Source organism: Schistocerca cancellata, chromosome 10 (genome assembly GCF_023864275.1).
Source record: "Schistocerca cancellata isolate TAMUIC-IGC-003103 chromosome 10, iqSchCanc2.1, whole genome shotgun sequence".
NCBI lineage: Eukaryota > Metazoa > Arthropoda > Insecta > Orthoptera > Acrididae > Schistocerca > Schistocerca cancellata.
The window spans coordinates 25,605,997-25,625,302 of NC_064635.1; the positions used below are offsets into that span (position 1 = coordinate 25,605,997).

Below are 19,306 nucleotides of genomic sequence, written 5' to 3' on the forward strand. Positions count from 1 at the left end.
ATTTGTAATGTAGTTAATCACGAGCATAACATACAGAGATTAAATATGCCCTAGTTTGTTGTCATCTCTCACTGACGCGCACTGTCTGTTTTAAAGTAAGAAATGTAATGTTCATTACACGGTACTGCTTCATAGAAAAGGAGCACAGCTAAATTGGACGTGAGGTGGCTATAACACTAAACAAGTGCAAGATAGTTGTTAAACTCTTATTCTCATTAATGTGACTACTCCGCAGACGTGACAAAAGTAAGGTTGATGATGAAATGATAATTAAATCGAAACCCTTAGCTGCCGACAGTTGTTGTTGATATTCATCAATGGGGACTTTAATGAAATGCATGAAATTTTTTCATTAGAGAATAATAATAATCAGTTACACTTTTTTTAAATTTTTGCTTTTAGTTAATTAATTTGCCTTTCTTTAACTTTCTTCTGTAAGTACGAACTTTGTTGTAGAACCTTTCTCTTATTTACGTGTGGTAATAAAAATTCATTTTCAAAAGAATTACGTACATTTAAAAATTACGTGAACTCATATTAACTGATTAAGAATATTTAGTTGAGAATTAAATCCTTTACATAATTCGGCCTTGGCACACATTTTCTAAATGCAGTGGTTTTTTTTTTAAATATTTACTGAATTCTTTCCCGGCGTTAGCTATGGAACACAAGACTGTCTCTATTAGCAGAAAATGGTTAAATATTGCCAAGCCGACATTTAATTCTCACTGATAAAACACACTTCGCTATTACATTGTTAAATTTCAACATTAACTATCCGTCTACGAATGCACAAATGTGTAACTAGTTAAAATTCATCAGTCTCAGGATCACTGTAAAAGAAGAACATTTTCTTAATTCACTGCTAATTTTTATCTGTTCCCGATTTACGGGTTTGGTTAATTTTCCTTTAGCGGAACAATTTTTTAAATGTGCCGCCGCTGCAAATCGATCGGTCGCGGCACAGCCCAGCAACACCGCTAAAAATGCTGAAAATTCTTTAAATAAATATTATAGATGACATGGGCAAGCTAATTTACATTAATAATACACACTTTTGATAAATTATGATATATTTAGACCCAACAATAATTCAACTCACATTAGTTTGTAATTTCTCCTCTAATGGCGGCTAAATCTAGATACAGACAAAAGAAGTCTACCCATTCATAAAACGCTTCGTCACAGCTTCCTCTCGCATTCAGCTCTACACGGAGATGACCAAAGAATACACAGTACGTGGTGCTTTTATACTACTGCTGACTATTAACATTTCTTTGTAATCTCATAACATTATTTTCCTCTGGCTGAATTTCACATCTCTGTTATCGCAGATATTGACGCATTTCGCAATTACATAATGAATATAGAAATATTACCATCCTAAATACAGAAAGAATATTACTACAAAAAATATTGCAATAATAACAAATGTCTTTTACACAAAATTCAATAATATTTTTTGTTAAATAATTACAGTATATTCAAATTGCTCAGAGCGGCGTATATGGTACAAATAAATTTTAGTTTATTAACAGCGTGAGTTAGCCAGGGAACGTTACAGGACAGCTGAAAATGTGTGCTCCGACAGGGATTCGAACCCGAGATCCCCTGCTTACATGGCAGACGCTCTAACGATCTCATTTTGTTCGTTTTTGTTCGTTGTATGTGGTCGGGGCGGACGTTGCAAGACACCCGTTTCAGTTCGTCGTTGATCCGTGGACTCAGTTTTTTTATTGCAGAGGGCAGCTAACCCTCTGACCGAACCCGCTGAGTTAGCGTGCCGGCTTCCAGGTGAGCCACCGAGGGCACAGAGGATACTGCGACTGCAGGGACTCATCCCGTGCACGCTTCTCGTGAGACCCACATTCCCAACTGTCCACAACCTACATTCGCAGTGTTCCTAATGGATATTTGCCCATTCACTCATTACTGTGTTTTGATCTTCTGATGACTTTATTAGTCGATAAACGACAGCGTCATCTGCAAAGAACCTGCGACGGCTGCTCAGAATGTCTCCAAAATCGTTTATATAGATAAGGAACAGCAAAGGGCGTATAACACTACCTTGGGGAACGCCAGAAATCACTTCTGTTGTACTCGATGACTTTCCGTCAGTTACTACGAACTGTGATCTCTCTGGCAGGAAATCACAAATCCAGTCACATAAGCGAAACGATATTCCATAAGCACGCAATTTCACTACGAGCCACTTGTGTGGTACAGTGTCAAAAGCGTCCCGGAAATCCAGAAATACGGAATCGATCTGAAATCCCTTGTCAATAGCGCACAACACTTCATGTGAATAAAGAGCTAGTTGTGTTTCACAGGAACGACGTTTTCTAAACCCAGGTTGACTTTGTGTCAATAGACCGTTTTCTTCGAGGTAATTCATAATGTTCGAACACAATATATGTTCCAAAATCGTGCTGCATATCGACGTTAACGATATGGGCCTGTAATTTAGTGGATTACTCCTACTACCTTTCTTGAATACTGATGTGACCTGTGCAACTTTCCAGTCTTTGGATACGGATCTTTCGTCGAGCAAACGGTTGTATATGATTGTTAAGTATGGAGCTAACGCATCAGCATACTCCGAAAGGAGCCTAATTGGTATACAGTGTGGACCAGAAGAGTTGCTTCTGTCAAGTGATTTAAGTTGCTTCACTCCTCCGAGGATATTTACTTCTACGTTACTCGTGTTTAATCCGGCCTGGTACGGAACCCAAACACTCGAGCAGTACTCAAGAGCAGGTCTCACCACTGCCCTATATGCAGCCTCCTTTACAGGTGAACCAAACTTCCCTAGAATTCTCCCAATGAACAGAAGTCGACCATTCGCCTTCCCTACCACAATCCTTACATACTCGTTCCATTTCATATCGCTTTGCAACGTTGCGACCAGATATTTAAACGAGGTGGCTGTATCGAGCAGGACACTACGAATGTTGTATCTGAGCTTTACGAGACTCTTTTTCCTACTCATCCGCATTAACTTAGGTTTTTCTACACGCAAACCTAGCTGCCATTCATCACGTCAACTAGAAAATTTGTTCAAGTCATCTACGAGGGCAGTTCAATAAGTAATGCAACACATTTTTTTTCTCGGCCAATTTTGGTTGAAAAAACCGGAAATTTCTTGTGGAATATTTTCAAACATTCCCGCTTCGTCTCGTATAGTTTCATTGACTTCCGACAGGTGGCAACGCTGTACGGAGCTGTTAAAATGGCGTCTGTAACGGATGTGCGTTGCAAACAACCAGCAGTGACCGAGTTTCTTTTGGCGGAAAACCAGGGCATCTCAGATATTCATAGGCGCTTGCAGAATGTCTACGGTGATCTGGCAGTGGACAAAAGCACGGTGAGTCGTTGGGCAAAGCGTGTGTCATCATCGCCGCAAGGTCAAGCAAGACTGTCTGATCTCCCGCGTGCGGGCCGGCCGTGCACAGCTGTGACTCCTGCAATGGCGGAGCGTGCGAACACACTCGTTCGAGATGTGTTCTGAAGTGTATTGTGCTACTCTTCAGAAATTGAAGAAACGACTTCAGCGTGTTAGTAGGCACAAAAATCTGAACGAACTTCTTCTTCATGACAACGCAAGACCTCACACAAGTCTTCGCACCCGAGAGGAGCACAAAACTTCAGTGGACTGTTCTTCCTCATGCACCCTACAGCCCCGATCTCGCACCGTCGGATTTCCAAATGTTTGGCCCAATGAAGGACGCAATCCGTGGGAGGCACTACGCGGATGATGAAGAAGTTATTGATGCAGTACGACGTTGGCTCCGACATCGACCAGTGGAATGGTACCGTGCAGGCATACAGGCCCTCATTTCAAGGTGGCGTAAGGCCATAGCATTGAATGGAGATTACGTTGAAAAATATTGTGTAGCTAAAAGATTGGGGAATAACCTTGTGTATTTCAATGCTGAATAAAACAACCCCTGTTTCAGAAAAAAATGTGTTGCATTACTTATTGAACTGCCCTCGTAGTATCCTCCTATAGTCACTCAACTTTGGCACCTTACCGTACACCACAGCGTTATCAGAAAACAACCGCAGATTTCTGCCCATCCTGTCTGCCGAATCATTTACGTGCATAGAGAATAGTTGCAATTCTACTACACCCTGTATGGCACTCCTGACAAAATATTCTTGCCTCTGATGAACTTTCGCCGACGAGGACAACATACTGTCTACTATTTAAGAAGTCTTCGAGGCACTCAGATACCTGTGAACTTATTCCGTATGCTCGTTATCTTCGTTAACAGCCTGCAACGGGGTACCGTGCCAGATGCTTTTCGGAAATCTGGAAACTCGGAATGTGACTGTTGCCCTTCATCCATAATTCTCAGTATATAATGTGAGAAAAGCTCAAGCTGAGTTTCGTACGAGCGATTCTTTCTAAAACCATGCTGATTCGTGGACATAAGATTCTCGCTCTCAAGAAAATTTATTGTTTTCGAACTGAGAACGTGTTCATGGATTCTGCAGCAAACCGATGTTAGGGATGTTGGCCTTTAATTTTGTAATTTTGCGATCTGATCATTTGCTCTTCTTATATACAAAGTCACCTGCGCTTTTCTTCAGTCACTGTGCTGGGCGAGACATTCGAAATAAATGCAAACTTGGTAAGTGGCCAATACTGTAGAGCACTCTTTGAAAAATCTGAATTGTGATTCCATCCGGACCTGGTGACTTATTTGTTTTGAAATCTTTCAGTTTTTTCTCTACGCTAGTGATGTTTATTACTATGACGGTATATTTGTAAGATTCTCCTTCGTGAACGATTTATTGGGCGTGAAATTTAAAACTTCCGCCTTCGTTTTGCTATACTCAACTGACACACCACACTGGTCAACAAGTGGCTGCAGAGAAGCCTTACACACACTTAGAGATTTTACATAGGACCAGAATTTTCTCGGGTTCTCTTGTCGTGTCCCACTGACGTGTCCTGAGAGGGAGTGGAAGGACTGCGTTGGTGCGCGTCAGAGAACTTACTTGGCATGAGGTCTCGGTGGTGTGGGCCGCCAACTCCTCACTGCTCCGTTGTAGAGAAGGCTGCACGGTGAGCTAGAGTACGGAACTCGGATAGGATCTTAGGGAAGCTTTCATGTATGAACACTCGATGTATAGAACGATTATACTGGAAGTACCCCTGGCACTTGTGATTTAATTAGGATTCTATATACAGTCTCCAATGATTGTCCATCTGGCTATGCAGTTGCCATCCCTAACTTCCCAAACCTAAGTCCTAATACAGCAGAGGCGAGCGCACCAGACTAAGTGTCAGCTGTGTCGATTCAGCCTAAGTCCCTACTTGTTGCTGTGCTCAATACTCTCCTGCAACTCTTGCAGCATCCCGACGCCGACTAACGTGGACCGGCGTCCTAAGTACCTCACTCCATCACTGTCCTTCGATCTAGCGGCTATCCGCTTTTATAGGGGGTAGTGCACCCGGCACCACTTGTTCTAGAAGGTTCTAGCAGGTTCTAGCACCCCCGAACTTTGAGCCCTGAGTAGGCTAGTCACGCGGCAGCATGTGATGCCTACGTGATGAACTAGCCATTCTCCACTGTTTGCTGTGTCCAAGGGTTGCCACTAACTGTGCTTGAGCCTCGTGATACTGCATACTCCGCTCTTGTTAGTCGAGTACACATTACACATTACACATGAGATAGTCTGGTCACCCCCCCATGAACCACGGACCTTGCCGTTGGTGGGGAGGCTTGCGTGCCTCAGCGATACAGATAGCCGTACCGTAGGTACAACCACAACGGAGGGGTATCTGTTGAGAGGCCAGACAAACATGTGGTTCCTGAAGAAGGGGAACCGGCTTTTCAGTAGTTGCAAGGGCAACAGTCTGGATGATTGACTGATCTGGCCTTGTAACAATAACCAAAACGGCCTTGGTGTGCTGGTACTGCGAACGGCTGAAAGCTATGGGAAACTACGGCCGTAATTTTTCCTGAGGGCATGCAGCTTTACTGTATGATTAAATGATGATGGCGTCCTCTTGGGTAAAATATTCCGGAGGTAAAATAGTCCCCCATTCAGATCTCCGGGCGGGGACTACTCAAGAGGATGTCGTTATCAGGAGAAAGAAAACTGGCGTTCTACGGATCGGAGCGTGGAATGTCAGATCCCTTAATCGGGCAGGTAGGTTAGAAAATTTAAGAAGGGAAATGGATAGGTTAAAGTTAGATATAGTGGGAATTAGTGAAGTTCGGTGGCAGGAGGAACAAGACTTCTGGTCAGGTGACTACAGGGTTATAAACACAAAGTCAAATAGGGGTAATGCAGGAGTAGGTTTAATAATGAATAGGAAAATAGGAATGCGGGTAAGCTACTACAAACAGCATAGTGAACGCATTATTGTGGCCAAGATAGATACGAAGCCCACGCCTACTACAGTAGTACAAGTTTATATGCCAACTAGCTCTGCAGATGACGAAGAAATTGAAGAAATGTATGATGAAATAAAAGAAATTATTCAGATAGTGAAGGGAAACGAAAATTTAATAGTCGTGGGTGACTGGAATTCGAGTGTAGGAAAAGGGAGAGAAGAAAACATAGTAGGTGAATATGGATTGGGGCTAAGAAATGAAAGAGGGAGCCGACTGGTAGAATTTTGCACAGAGCACAACTTAATCATAGCTAACACTTGGTTTAAGAATCATGATAGAAGGTTGTATACATGGAAGAACCCTGGAGATACTAAAAGGTATCAGATAGATTATATAATGGTAAGACAGAGATTTAGGAACCAGGTTTTAAATTGTAAGACATTTCCAGGGGCAGATGTGGACTCTGACCACAATCTGTTGGTTATGGACTGTAGATTAAAACTGAAGAAACTGCAAAAAGGTGGCAATTCAAGGAGATGGGACCTGGATAAACTGAAAGAACCAGAGGTTGTACAGAGTTTCAGGGAGAGCATAAGGGAACAATTGACAGGAATGGGGGAAAGAAATACAGTAGAAGAAGAATGGGTAGCTTTGAGGGATGAAGTAGTGAAGGCAGCAGAGGATGAAGTAGGTAAAAAGACGAGGGCTAGTAGAAATCCTTGGGTAACAGAAGAAATATTGAATTTAATTGATGAAAGGAGAAAATATAAAAATGCAGTAAATGAAGCAGGCAAGAAGGAATACAAACGTCTCAAAAATGAGATCGACAGGAAGTGCAAAATGGCTAAGCAGGGATGGCTAGAGGACAAATGTAAGGATGTAGAGGCTTATCTCACTAGGGGTAAGATAGATACTGCCTACAGGAAAATTAAAGAGACCTTTGGAGATAAGAGAACCACTTGTATGAACATCAAGAGTTCAGAATGTAACCCAGTTCTAAGCAAAGAAGGGAAAGCAGAAAGGTGGAAGGAGTATATAGAGGGTCTATACAAGGGCGATGTACTTGAGGACAATATTTTGGAAATGGAAGAGGATGTAGATGAAGATGAAATGGGAGATACGATACAGCGTGAAGAGTTTGACAGAGCACTGAAAGACCTGAGTCGAAACAAGGCCCCTGGAGTAGACAACATTCCATTGGAACTACTGACGGCCTTGGGAGAGCCAGTCCTGACAAAACTCTACCATCTGGTGAGCAAGATGTATGAAACAGGCGAAATACCCTCAGACTTCAAGAAGAATATAATAATTCCAATCCTAAAGAAAGCAGGTGTTGACAGATGTAAAATTACCGAACAATCAGTTTAATAAGCCACAGCTGCAAAATACTAACACGAATTCTTTACAGACGGATGGAAAAACTGATAGAAGCCGACTTCGGGGAAGATCAGTTAGGATTCCGTAGAAATACTGGAACACGTGAGGCAATACTGACCTTACGACTTATCTTAGAAGAAAGATTAAGGAAAGGCAAACCTACGTTTCTAGCATTTGTAGACTTAGAGAAAGCTTTTGACAATGTTGACTGGAATACTCTCTTTCAAATTCTAAAGGTCGCAGGGGTAAAATACAGGGAGCGCAACGCTATTTACAGTTTGTACAGAAACCAGATGGCAGTTATAAGAGTCGAGGGACATGAAAGGGAAGCAGCGGTGGGGAAGGGAGTAAGACAGGGTTGTAGCCTCTCCCCGATGTTATTCAATCTGTATATTGAGCAAGCAGTAAAGGAAACAAAAGAAAAATTCGGAGTAGGTATTAAAATCCATGGAGAAGGAATAAAAACTTTGAGGTTCGCCGATGACATTGTAATTCTGTCAGAGACAGCAAAGGACTTGGAAGAGCAGTTGAACGGAATGGATGGTGTCTTGAAGGGAGGATATAAGATGAACATCAACAAAAGCAAAACGAGGATAATGGAATGTAGTCGAATTAAGTCGGGTGATGTTGAGGGTATTAGATTAGGAAAGGAGTTTTGCTATTTGGGGAGCAAAATAACTGATGATATTCGAAGTAGAGAGGATATAAAATGTAGACTGGCAATGGGAAGGAAAGCGTTTCTGAAGAAGAGAAATTTGTTAACATCGAGTATAGATTTAAGTGTCAGGAAGTCGTTTCTGAAAGTATTTGTATGGAGTGTGTAGCCATGTATGGAAGTGAAACATGGACGGTAAATAGTTTGGACAAGAAGAGAATAGAAGCTTTCGAAATGTGGTGCTACAGAAGAATGCTGAAGATTAGATGGGTAGATCACATAACTAATGAGGAGGTATTGAATAGAATTGGGGAGGAGTTTGTGGCATAACTTGACAAGAAGGAGGGACCGGTTGATAGGACATGTTCTGAGGCATCAGGGGATCACAAATTTAGCATTGGAGGGCAGCATGAATGGTACAAGTTGTAGAGGGAGACCAAGAGATGAATACACTAAGCAGATGCAGAAGGATGTAGGTTGCAGTAGGTACTGGGAGATGAAGAAGCTTGCACAGGATAGAGTAGCATGGAGAGCTGCATCAAACCAGTCTCAGGACTGAAGACCACAACAACAACAACAACAGTCTGGTCACGTCCGCCTCGCTTGATCTGTAGCAATAATTTTCCAGCCTACAGCCTACATGATTTTAATTCTATCTTCTACTATTCGCGACACTCTGCCGGATCTTTTGCTAAGGTATAACGGTGGTAGTAGTTGTATGCTTCGCGCATAAATATTTTCAGAGACGCACGAATTTCTATTAACCCTTTCTATACTGACGTTGTCGGTAATGTCGTCCTATTTGTTACTAAAAGGCCTAAGGAATACCCTGTAAGAGGTCCATGACTAAGGAATTTATTGCTGGCGCACTCGAGCAGATGTCACTTCGATGGATTGCTCACGCGCTGCCTGCGGTGTGTATGCTACAATAGAATCGCAGACCAGAGAGCAGTGCCGGCAGCCGTAGTAGCAGTAGCTCGCAGTCGGGCGGTTGGGTCAGGTCGCTCGTAGAGAGCAGTTGTCGAGTTGTTTAGCTCACAGAGAGCACTTGTGTCCTGTATGGAATTACCAAGGCTGGTCGTGGAGAACGGTGGGGGTGCATGAGCGATGTAGTATAAGGCAAAAGCAAAAATTATGATTATTTATTGCCGCCCTCATATGTAATTTGCAAGAACTCATTTTGTACTATTGTTGTATCCAAGTCACATGTAAATAATTTTTCAATAATAATCTTTCTTATAAAGATAACTGCTCGCACCCTGCTGAAGGAACGGCCACCTGTCCACTCAGAGAGTGAATAGGCGAGACCAGCCGGCCAGTCTCCACATTGGCCCCCTGTGTCGAGCGACACGAATGTCTTGCCACCCGCCACTGACTCTGCTGTGAGGGTACACTAGGAGATGCATCGGTAGCAGAGCCCGTGGGCGAAACAAGTCACACCTGAAGTGTCCGCTACCGTTACAAGTCGAGGCAGCAGCCAGAAGGCGAATGACCGTAGCCCAGGGCTTCACAACATACGTGCTCGCGGAGCAGGCTGTGAGCAGCAAGGCGCGAGCACGGAGCAGCGCGGGCACGCTACCCCCACTACCGGACCAGAGCGGAGAGTGGGGAAAGTCACGTGGGGCACACAACAGCTGCCGCCAGTCAATGTAAATCCGCGGCCACCTGCAGGGATACCTCTCACGAATTATTACTGCGACAAATGAAACAAATAAAGGAGAATGTACACATGCGACATAATTTTATTAGCTTAGTGTATGCCTCTACATTCGCATTAATTTGTGAACTGTTACACAATAAAAGGTGTCACTGAAATGTGGTATTCTCGGTTATCTTGTACTTTTTGCCCTTTACAATTGCGTCTATGTTCGGAGTAATTGTTCTTGTGCGTTTTAGGCGCAGCGTGCAGTTTAAATTTCGATCAGACAATGCGTTTCTCAGGCGCGTCTTGTTACATTTCATTGCAGAGAACAGTTGTTCACAAACATACGTGGAATCGAACATTGAAATTATTGTAGCCGCCAGTTTGTGCAAACGAGGAAATCTATCCTGAGGGAAGTGTCTGTAGAATTCCAAAATGTTTTTCTTGTTCTGAAATTTGTCTCTGTATTCTCTGTCACACTGCAGGTCAATAATTTCTTGCTGCAGCTCAGGAGGAATCTCTTAAATATTCGCTGAATATGGAGAGAACGTTAACTGGAATACTCTCTTTCAAATTCTGAAGGTGGCAGGGGTAAAATACAGGGAGCGAAAGGCTATTTACAGTTTGTACAGAAACCAGATGGCAGTTATAAGAGTCGAGGGGGATGAAAGGGAAGCAGTGGTTGGGAAAGGAGTAAGACAGGGTTGTAGCCTCTCCCCAATGTTATTCAATCTGTATATTGAGCAAGCAGTAAAGGAAACAAAAGAAAAATTCGGAGTAGGTATTAAAATTCATGGAGAAGAAGTAAAAACTTTGAGGTTCGCCGATGACATTGTAATTCTGTCAGAGACAGCAAAGGACTTGGAAGAGCAGTTGAACGGAATGGACAGTGTCTTGAAAGAAGGATATAAGATGAACATCAACAAAAGCAAAACGAGGATAATGGAATGTAGTCGAATTAAGTCGGGTGATGCTGAGGGAATTAGATTAGGAAATGAGACACTTAAAGTAGTAAAGGAATTTTGCTATTTAGGGAGTATAATAACCGATGATGGTCGAAGTAGAGAGGATATAAAATGTAGACTGGCAATGGCAAGGAAAGCGTTTCTCAAGAAGAGGAATTTGTTAACATCGAGTATAGATTTAAGTGTCAGGAAGTCGTTTCTTAAAGTATTTGTCTGGAGTGTAGCCATGTATGGAAGTGAAACATGGACGATAACTAGTTTGGACAAGAAGAGAATAGAAGCTTTCGAAATGTGGTGCTACAGAAGAATGCTGAAGATAAGGTGGGTAGATCACATAACTAATGAGGAGGTATTGAATAGGATTGGGGAGAAGAGAAGTTTGTGGCACAACTTGACTAGAAGAAGGGATCGGTTGGTAGGACATGTTTTGAGGCATCAAGGGATCACAAATTTAGCATTGGAGGGCAGTGTGGAGGGTAAAAATCGTAGAGGGAGACCAAGAGATGAATACACTAAGCAGATTCAGAAGGATGTAGGTTGCAGTAGATACTGGGAGATGAAGAAGCTTGCACAGGATAGAGTAGCATGGAGAGCTGCATCAAACCAGTCTCAGGACTGAAGACCACAACAACAACAATGGAGAGAACAGATCAAAATCACTGTCTAGTGCTGTCAGATCTTGAAAGCGCTGATCAACTGAACTATGTGAATAACGTTCACAGTCTTTCAGAACATCTTGCACGGATGATAATTTAGGAAAATGAGCTAGGTTTCCTGTTTCCAGCTGACTCACCCAAAGTGTCAATTTCATTTTAAAAGCTCGTATTCGATCTATGAAATGAGTAGTTAGCAGATATTTACCTTGTAGTAAAATGTTCAAAGCATTCAGATGGCTAGTTAAGTCTGCTAAGAACACGAAATCACATTCAAAAGTGCGCGCGCATTTCCCCTCCCTCCCCTCCCTCCCTACTCCGCGACCTTGCACCTGCTCGCGAGCACGTGCCTGAGCAGACGCGAGTACTCGCGCTCAAAACCGGCCAGTTGTTAAGCCCTGCCGTAGCCAAATTGCACTCAGCTATTCATGAGGTGCCGCCAGCTCTTCCTGCGTCCGCAACAGCGTGCTCATGTCCTACCAATCCTAGAAAGACTAACTGAAGAAGTAAGGTATAAAAGCAGACAGAATACCGGATACGCAACTTTCTACTGTCCTGATGTGTCACCAATGGACGTTGATGCCTTACTGAGCCATGTAGCTGGCTCTTCAGAAGAAATGCAAACTGTGCTACAGACTGCATGAATTTACACACACAAAATGCGAGCATACATCTCTTACACAGAGAAATACGCACGAAATTTGAGAAATATACTACGAGTAAAACATAGGCAAGCATAAACACTTAACTTGCCGTAGTGTATATACAGGGTGGTCCATTGATAGTGACCGGGCCAAATATCTCACTAAATTAGCATGAAACGAAAAAACTTCAAAGAACGAAACTCGTCTAGCTTGAAGGGGGAAACCAGATGGCGCTATGGTTGGCCCGCTAGATGGCGCTGCCGTACGTCAGACGAATATCAACTGCGTTTTTTTAAAATACTAAACCCCATTTTTTATTACATATTCGTATAGTGCGTAAAGAAATATGAATGTTTTAGTTGGGCCACTTTTTTCGCTTTGTGATAGATGGCGCTGTAATAGTCACAAACGTATAAGTACGTGGTATCACGTAACGTTCCGCCACTTCGGACGGTATTTGCTTCGTGATACATTACCCGTTTTAAAATGGACCGTTTACCAATTGCGGAAAAGGTCGATATCGTGTTGCTGTATGGCTATTGTGATCAAAATGCCCAACGGGCGTGTGCTATGTATGCTGCTCGGTATCCTGGACGACATCATCCAAGTGTCCGGACCGTTCGCCGGATAGTTACGTTATTTAAGGAAACAGGAAGTGTTCAGCCACATGTGAAATGTCAACCACGACCTGCAACAAATGATGATGCCCAATTAGGTGTTTTAGCTGCTGTCGCGGCTAATCCGCACATCAGTAGCTGACAAATTGCGCGAGAATCGGGAACCTCAAAAACGTCGATGTTGAGAATGCTACATCAACATCGATTGCACCCGTACCATACTTCTATGCACCAGGAATTGCATGGCGACGACTTTGAACGTCGTGTACAGTTCTGCCACTGGGCACAAGAGAAATTACGGGACGATGACAGATTTTTTGCACGCGTTCTATTTAGCGACGAAGCGTCATTCACCAACAGCGGTAACGTAAACCGGCATAATATGCACTGTTGGGTAACGGAATAACCACGATCTCTGCGACAAGTGGAACATCAGCGTCGTTGGCGGGTTAATGTATGGTGCGGCATTATGGGAGGAAGGATAATTGGCTCCCATTTTATCGATGACAATCTAAATGGTTCAATGTAAGCTGATTTCCTACGAAATGTTCTACCGATGTTACTACTAGATTTTTCACAGTATGACGGAATGGCGATGTACTTCCAACATGATGGATGTCCGGCACGTAGCTCGTGTGCGGTTGAAGCGGTATTGAATAGCGTATTTCATGACAGGTGGATTGGTCGTCGAAGCACCATGCCATGGCCCTCACGTTCACCGGATCTGACGTCCCCGGATTTCTTTCTGTGGGGAAAGTTGAATTGCATTTGCTATCGTGATCCACCGACAATGCCTGACAACATGCGTCAGTGCATTGTCAATGCATGGCGAACATTACGGAAGGCGAACTCCTCGCTGTTGAGAGGAATGTCGTTACACGTATTGCCAAATACATTGAGGTTGACGGACATCATTTTGAGCATTTATTGCATTAATGTGGTATTTACAGGTAATCACGCTGTAACAGCATGCGTTTTCAGAAATGATAAGTTCACAAAGATACAGGCATCACATTGGAACAGCCGAAATAAAATGTTCAAACGTACCTACGTTCTGTATTTTAATTTAAAAAACCTACCTGTTACCAACTGTTCGTCTAAAATTGTGAGCCATATGTTTGTGACTATTAAGCGCCATCTGTCACAAAGCGAAAAAAGTGGTCCAACTAAAACATTCATATTTCCTTACGTACTAAACGAATATGTCATAGAAAACAGGAGTACCTATTTAAAAAAACGCAGTTTATATCCGTTTGACTTATGGCAGCGCCATCTAGCGGGCCAACTATAGCGCCATCTGGTGTCCTCCTTCAAGCTAGACAAGTTGCGTTCTTTGTAGTTTTTTCGTTTGACGCTTATTTCGTGAGATATTTTGCCCAGTCACGATCAATGGACCACCCTGTATCTGTCACCCGAGAGCTGGATCTTCACTGACTGGCTTACTGATCTAATCGACGCTTGCCTTCAAAACAAAACAGATTAGGAACTACTGCAGAATATGGTTCCCAAGTGCGACATTCCGTTTTGCAATGACTTTTGCAGCTTTCGTCCCGTTATTGTTCATTCAGTTCTCTTCAATGACTGTCTATCAACACACATTTTTGTCCGCGTAGTGACAGCGGATGATGTTATTCCTCTGTCCCTCTATGTGGCAGAAATTTTCGATACACCACACTTGCTAGGTGGTAGCCTTTAAATCGGCCGCGGTGCGTTAGTATACGTCGGACCCGCGTGTCGCCACTATCAGTGATTGCAGACCGAGCGCCGCCACACGGCAGGTCTAGAGAGACTTCCTAGCACTCGCCCCAGTTGTTCAACCGACTTTGCTAGCGATGGTTCACTGACAAAATACGCTCTCATTTGCCGAGACGATAGTTAGCATAGCCTTCAGCTACGTCATTTGCTACGACCTAGCAAGGCGCCATTACCAGTTACTATTGATGCTGTAAAACATGTACCGTCAAGAGCGACGTTCACCATTTATGGATTAAAGTTAAGTATTCCACCAGCTACGTCAGTTTTTCCTACAGTCTAATTTCCTTGTCCTGTTCCAGACCTCACGTCAGCCTGAGTGAGCTAAAACGCGTGCCTTTCGGCTTCCTCTCATACCGGCGTTGGCTCTCCTGCCAACCCACAACAGTTGAAACATCAAATACTTTTCTGCCTTGGTTACAGAAGCATCCACCATATGAACACCAGCAATTTGCCTACGTTAGAATAACTGAACTCCGACATAGTGCACTCACGACTACAAAAAACACTTTTCTTAGCACAGGTGGCACTTGTGACGTATTGATACCATTCCACAGGCGCCGTTCATGGTCAAATTCAGCAGCGCAACGTGCAGGTATGGCTAGCTTCTGCATTCATGTTCAAGCAGACATTTCTTTCGATTTTTCCATAGTTTTGTCCACCCCGTGTCTCCCACATTCCCTGGGGACACGTGAAGACACCACCGTCTCCGATGAAAACTTTCCAGCCAGGACAACATACAGATTTTCGTATTATACAACACATAAGGTGGCTTAATGGATACACAAGTAGGAGCGCTAACAGAGAAAGCTGTTGTTGGGATGTGAGTCTGTAAACTCGCTGCTTTAATCGACCTTACCGTTATGGAAATCATGGCATCACTCATGGCGACAGCCATATCATCCTCCGATACGTCTTCTGGTAACAGCAGGTCATGGTTGATGCCAATAACGGTGTCGTAAATGTTCCGCAGGGCTGCCTTGAGTGCTGGATTGTAGATCTCGGTGGCGGTGCCTCCAGCGTTGGCAAGGCGCTCGCACAGGTAGAGGCCGCCCTCGTGGAAGGCCTCCAGAAATCCCTCCAGCAGCTGGAACCAAGCAGCACACTCTCAACGTGTGTCTTCTCCACTCCGACTGGCAGAAGATGGAGTTTATCCCATCTACATGATAGGTAGCAGTTCGTGAGTGGAGCGAATCAGGGACTGCGGTGTGTACCACAGGGTTCTGTCTTGGGTCCTTAGTTACTCCTAATATACAGGGTGTTTCAGGATCTCGCTGACAAACCTTGAGGAATGACAGGTCGCTTAAAGAGCAACACTTTTTTTTATTAAGGAATATACAATCTTAAACGCAGTATTAGTTATAATGATGAATACATAAAATTGCTCAATAATTTATATTTATTATTAGTCATGTTCTGACAGAAATTTACATGAATGGTTGGGTTGGGTTGGTTGGGTTGGTTGGGTTGTTTTGGAGGAAGAGACCGAACAGCGAGGTCATCGGTCTCACCAGATTAGGGAAGGACGGGGCAGGAAGCCGGCCGTGCCCTTTCAAAGGAACCATCCCAGCGTTTGCCTGGACTGATTTAGGGAAAGCACGGAAAACCTAAATCAGGATGGCCGGACGCGGGATTGAACCGTCGTCCTCCCGAATGCGAGTCGAGTGTGCTAACCACTGCGCCACCTCGCTCGGTTTTCACGAATGGTTCAAAACAAACCACTCTGTGCCTCAATATGTGCTCCACATCTTCATATGAATGCCTGCCCAACTCTGGAGGTCATGTCCATATTCTGTCGGATGCGATGGAATGCATCAGTGATTGCGGCTGTCAGATCGCCCTAGCGGGAGTTGGAGTAATGTCTACCATACATGCCTCCAAAGAAAATAATCAAGGTGCACCAAGTCAGGTGGATGTGATGGCCACACCACAGGGCCTCCTCGTGCTATCCAGTGTTCCAAAAAACCAGTTAGCTCTGCTCGTCCATCAACACTGAAGTGTGCTCTGGCTCCATCGCGCTGGGATCAGAGGTCCCTGCGCACAGGAAGTGGTATAGTGTCCAGCAGTTCTGGAAGTGTGGTCTGCAGGAAGTGTAAGATGCTCCAGTTAACCTGTGTGGGAGTATTACAGGTCTTGGAGATGATTTTCGACAATTTATACCAACACGTGTATGAAGAGCCTCTGCTGGTGAGATCTAAAAGCAGCAGCATGAGTGGATTCGTTGTCCCATATGTGGCTCTTGCTGCTGTTAAAATAACCACCATGTGTAAATAAAACTTCATTTGTAAATAAAACATGCCTGTGAAAGGCAACATGATTTATTCTTTGGTGTGTGAACTACTGCGCAAGCTGCATACAACATGCGTAATGGACTGGCACTAAAACCCGCACCCTTTGAAGATGGTATCCATTTAGCTTGTACTTTTTCAATACTTAAGAAATACACTCCTGGAAATGGAAAAAAGAACACATTGACACCGGTGTGTCAGACCCACCATACTTGTTCCGGACACTGCGAGAGGGCTGTACAAGCAATGATCACACGCACGGCACAGCGGACACACCAGGAACCGCGGTGTTGGCCGTCGAATGGCGCTAGCTGCGCAGCATTTGTGCACCGCCGCCGTCAGTGTCAGCCAGTTTGCCGTGGCATACGGAGCTCCATCGCAGTCTTTAACACTGGTAGCATGCCGCGACAGCGTGGACGTGAACCGTATGTGCAGTTGACGGACTTTGAGCGAGGGCGTATAGTGGGCATGCGGGAGGCCGGGTGGACGTACCACCGAATTGCTCAACACGTGGGGCGTGAGGTCTCCACAGTACATCGATGTTGTCGCCAGTGGTCGACGGAGGGTGCACGTGCCCGTCGACCTGGGACCGGACCGCAGCGACGCACGGATGCACGCCAAGACCGTAGGATCCTACGCAGTGCCGTAGGGGACCGCACCGCCACTTCCCAGCAAATTAGGGACACTGTTGCTTCTGGGGTATCGGCGAGGACCATTCGCAACCGTCTCCATGAAGCTGGGCTACGGTCCCGCACACCGTTAGGCCGTCTTCCGCTCACGCCCCAACATCGTGCAGCCCGCCTCCAGTGGTGTCGCGACAGGCGTGAATGGAGGGACGAATGGAGACGTGTCGTCTTCAGCGATGAGAGTCGCTTCTGCCTTGGTGCCAATGATGGTCGTATGCGTGTTTGGCGCCGTGCAGGTGAGCGCCACAATCAGGACTGCATACGACCGAGGCACACAGGGCCGACACCCGGCATCATGGTGTGGGGAGCGATCTCCTACACTGGCCGTACACCACTGGTGATCGTCGAGGGGACACTGAATAGTGCACGGTACATCCAAACCGTCATCGAACCCATCGTTCTACCATTCCTAGACCGGCAAGGGAACTTGCTGTTCCAACAGGACAATGCACGTCCGCATGTATCCCGTGCCACCCAACGTGCTCTAGAAGGTGTAAGTCAACTACCCTGGCCAGCAAGATCTCCGGATCTGTCCCCCATTGAGCATGTTTGGGACTGGATGAAGCGTCGTCTCACGCGGTCTGCACGTCCAGCACGAACGCTGGTCCAACTGAGGCGCCAGGTGGAAATGGCATGGCAAGCCGTTCCACAGGACTACATCCAGCATCTCTACGATCGTCTCCATGGGAGAATAGCAGCCTGCATTGCTGCGAAAGGTGGATATACACTGTACTAGTGCCGACATTGTGCATGCTCTGTTGCCTGTGTCTATGTGCCTGTGGGTCTGTCAGTGTGATCATGTGATGTATCTGACCCCAGGAATGTGTCAATAAAGTTTCCCCTTCCTGGGACAATGAATTCACGGTGTTCTTATTTCAATTTCCAGGAGTGTAGATACACGATCTGCTTTCATTGCAGGTGCGCTGCTTGAAGGTTCATTGCTAAATCTACAGATCACTTCACCCTCAAAATCTGGGGTTCTCATGTCATGCCTAACATCACCAATATGCTGAACATGCAAACTGGCAGTTTTCCTAAGTGTCCATGAACTACAGCAAAGAAACTGTGGTATGAATGTGTTCTGTTAGGCAACCGATTTTCGTAGAAACAAAGAGCTGCTCTTTCATTTCCATGTGCCTCAGTGTAACACAAAATCATGTCAGTCAGCTCATCAGAACTATACTGCACGTTTCTGAGCTGTGTGCATTACGTATCGGGGCCACTTTCTTATACCGACAGTAGCTGTTTTTGGCGAATGTCTGCGACCAGTTGCTGGGTAACCGATGGACGCCTTACCGCCAGGCGTCGCCGAGCAGCATTCAAGGTCTCGTCGATGGAACTGTGATAGTTCGGGGTCCGCTGTCACAGCAGACATGTTGACATCCATGTGGGCTGAACATCGCGTAAATTCAGCAGCCTGGACTGGAATGCGTATTGATGGCGCCAAGACGCTGGTTGAATTTCGAAGGTCAGCGACTCGAGCATTTGGGAGAATCAAACATGACTTGGGAGTCCGTTTCACCAGAGGACTGTGGATTTTATGATAATCACCCATTCCCAGCTACAGACAGCAGTTCTGAATTTGATAAGTAACGGTCCTAACCAGTCCTAAGCAAAGAAGGCAAAGCAGAAAGGTGGAAGGAATATACACTCCTGGAAATTGAAATAAGAACACCG

At 44.8% G+C, this 19,306-nt stretch overlaps 1 protein-coding gene across 2 annotated transcripts in view; it reads right to left on the reverse strand.

Annotated features, from left to right (window-relative positions):
* The window catches only part of LOC126106584 (cytochrome P450 4g15-like), an 88,385-nt gene that overhangs the window by 50,656 nt on the left and 18,423 nt on the right, over nucleotides 1-19,306 (reverse strand). For both annotated transcript variants that reach the window (XM_049912930.1, XM_049912929.1), the window contains exon 4: nucleotides 15,515-15,742. In XM_049912930.1, coding sequence (XP_049768887.1) covers nucleotides 15,515-15,742 — 228 coding nt within the window. The remainder of the gene's footprint in view (nucleotides 1-15,514; nucleotides 15,743-19,306) is intronic.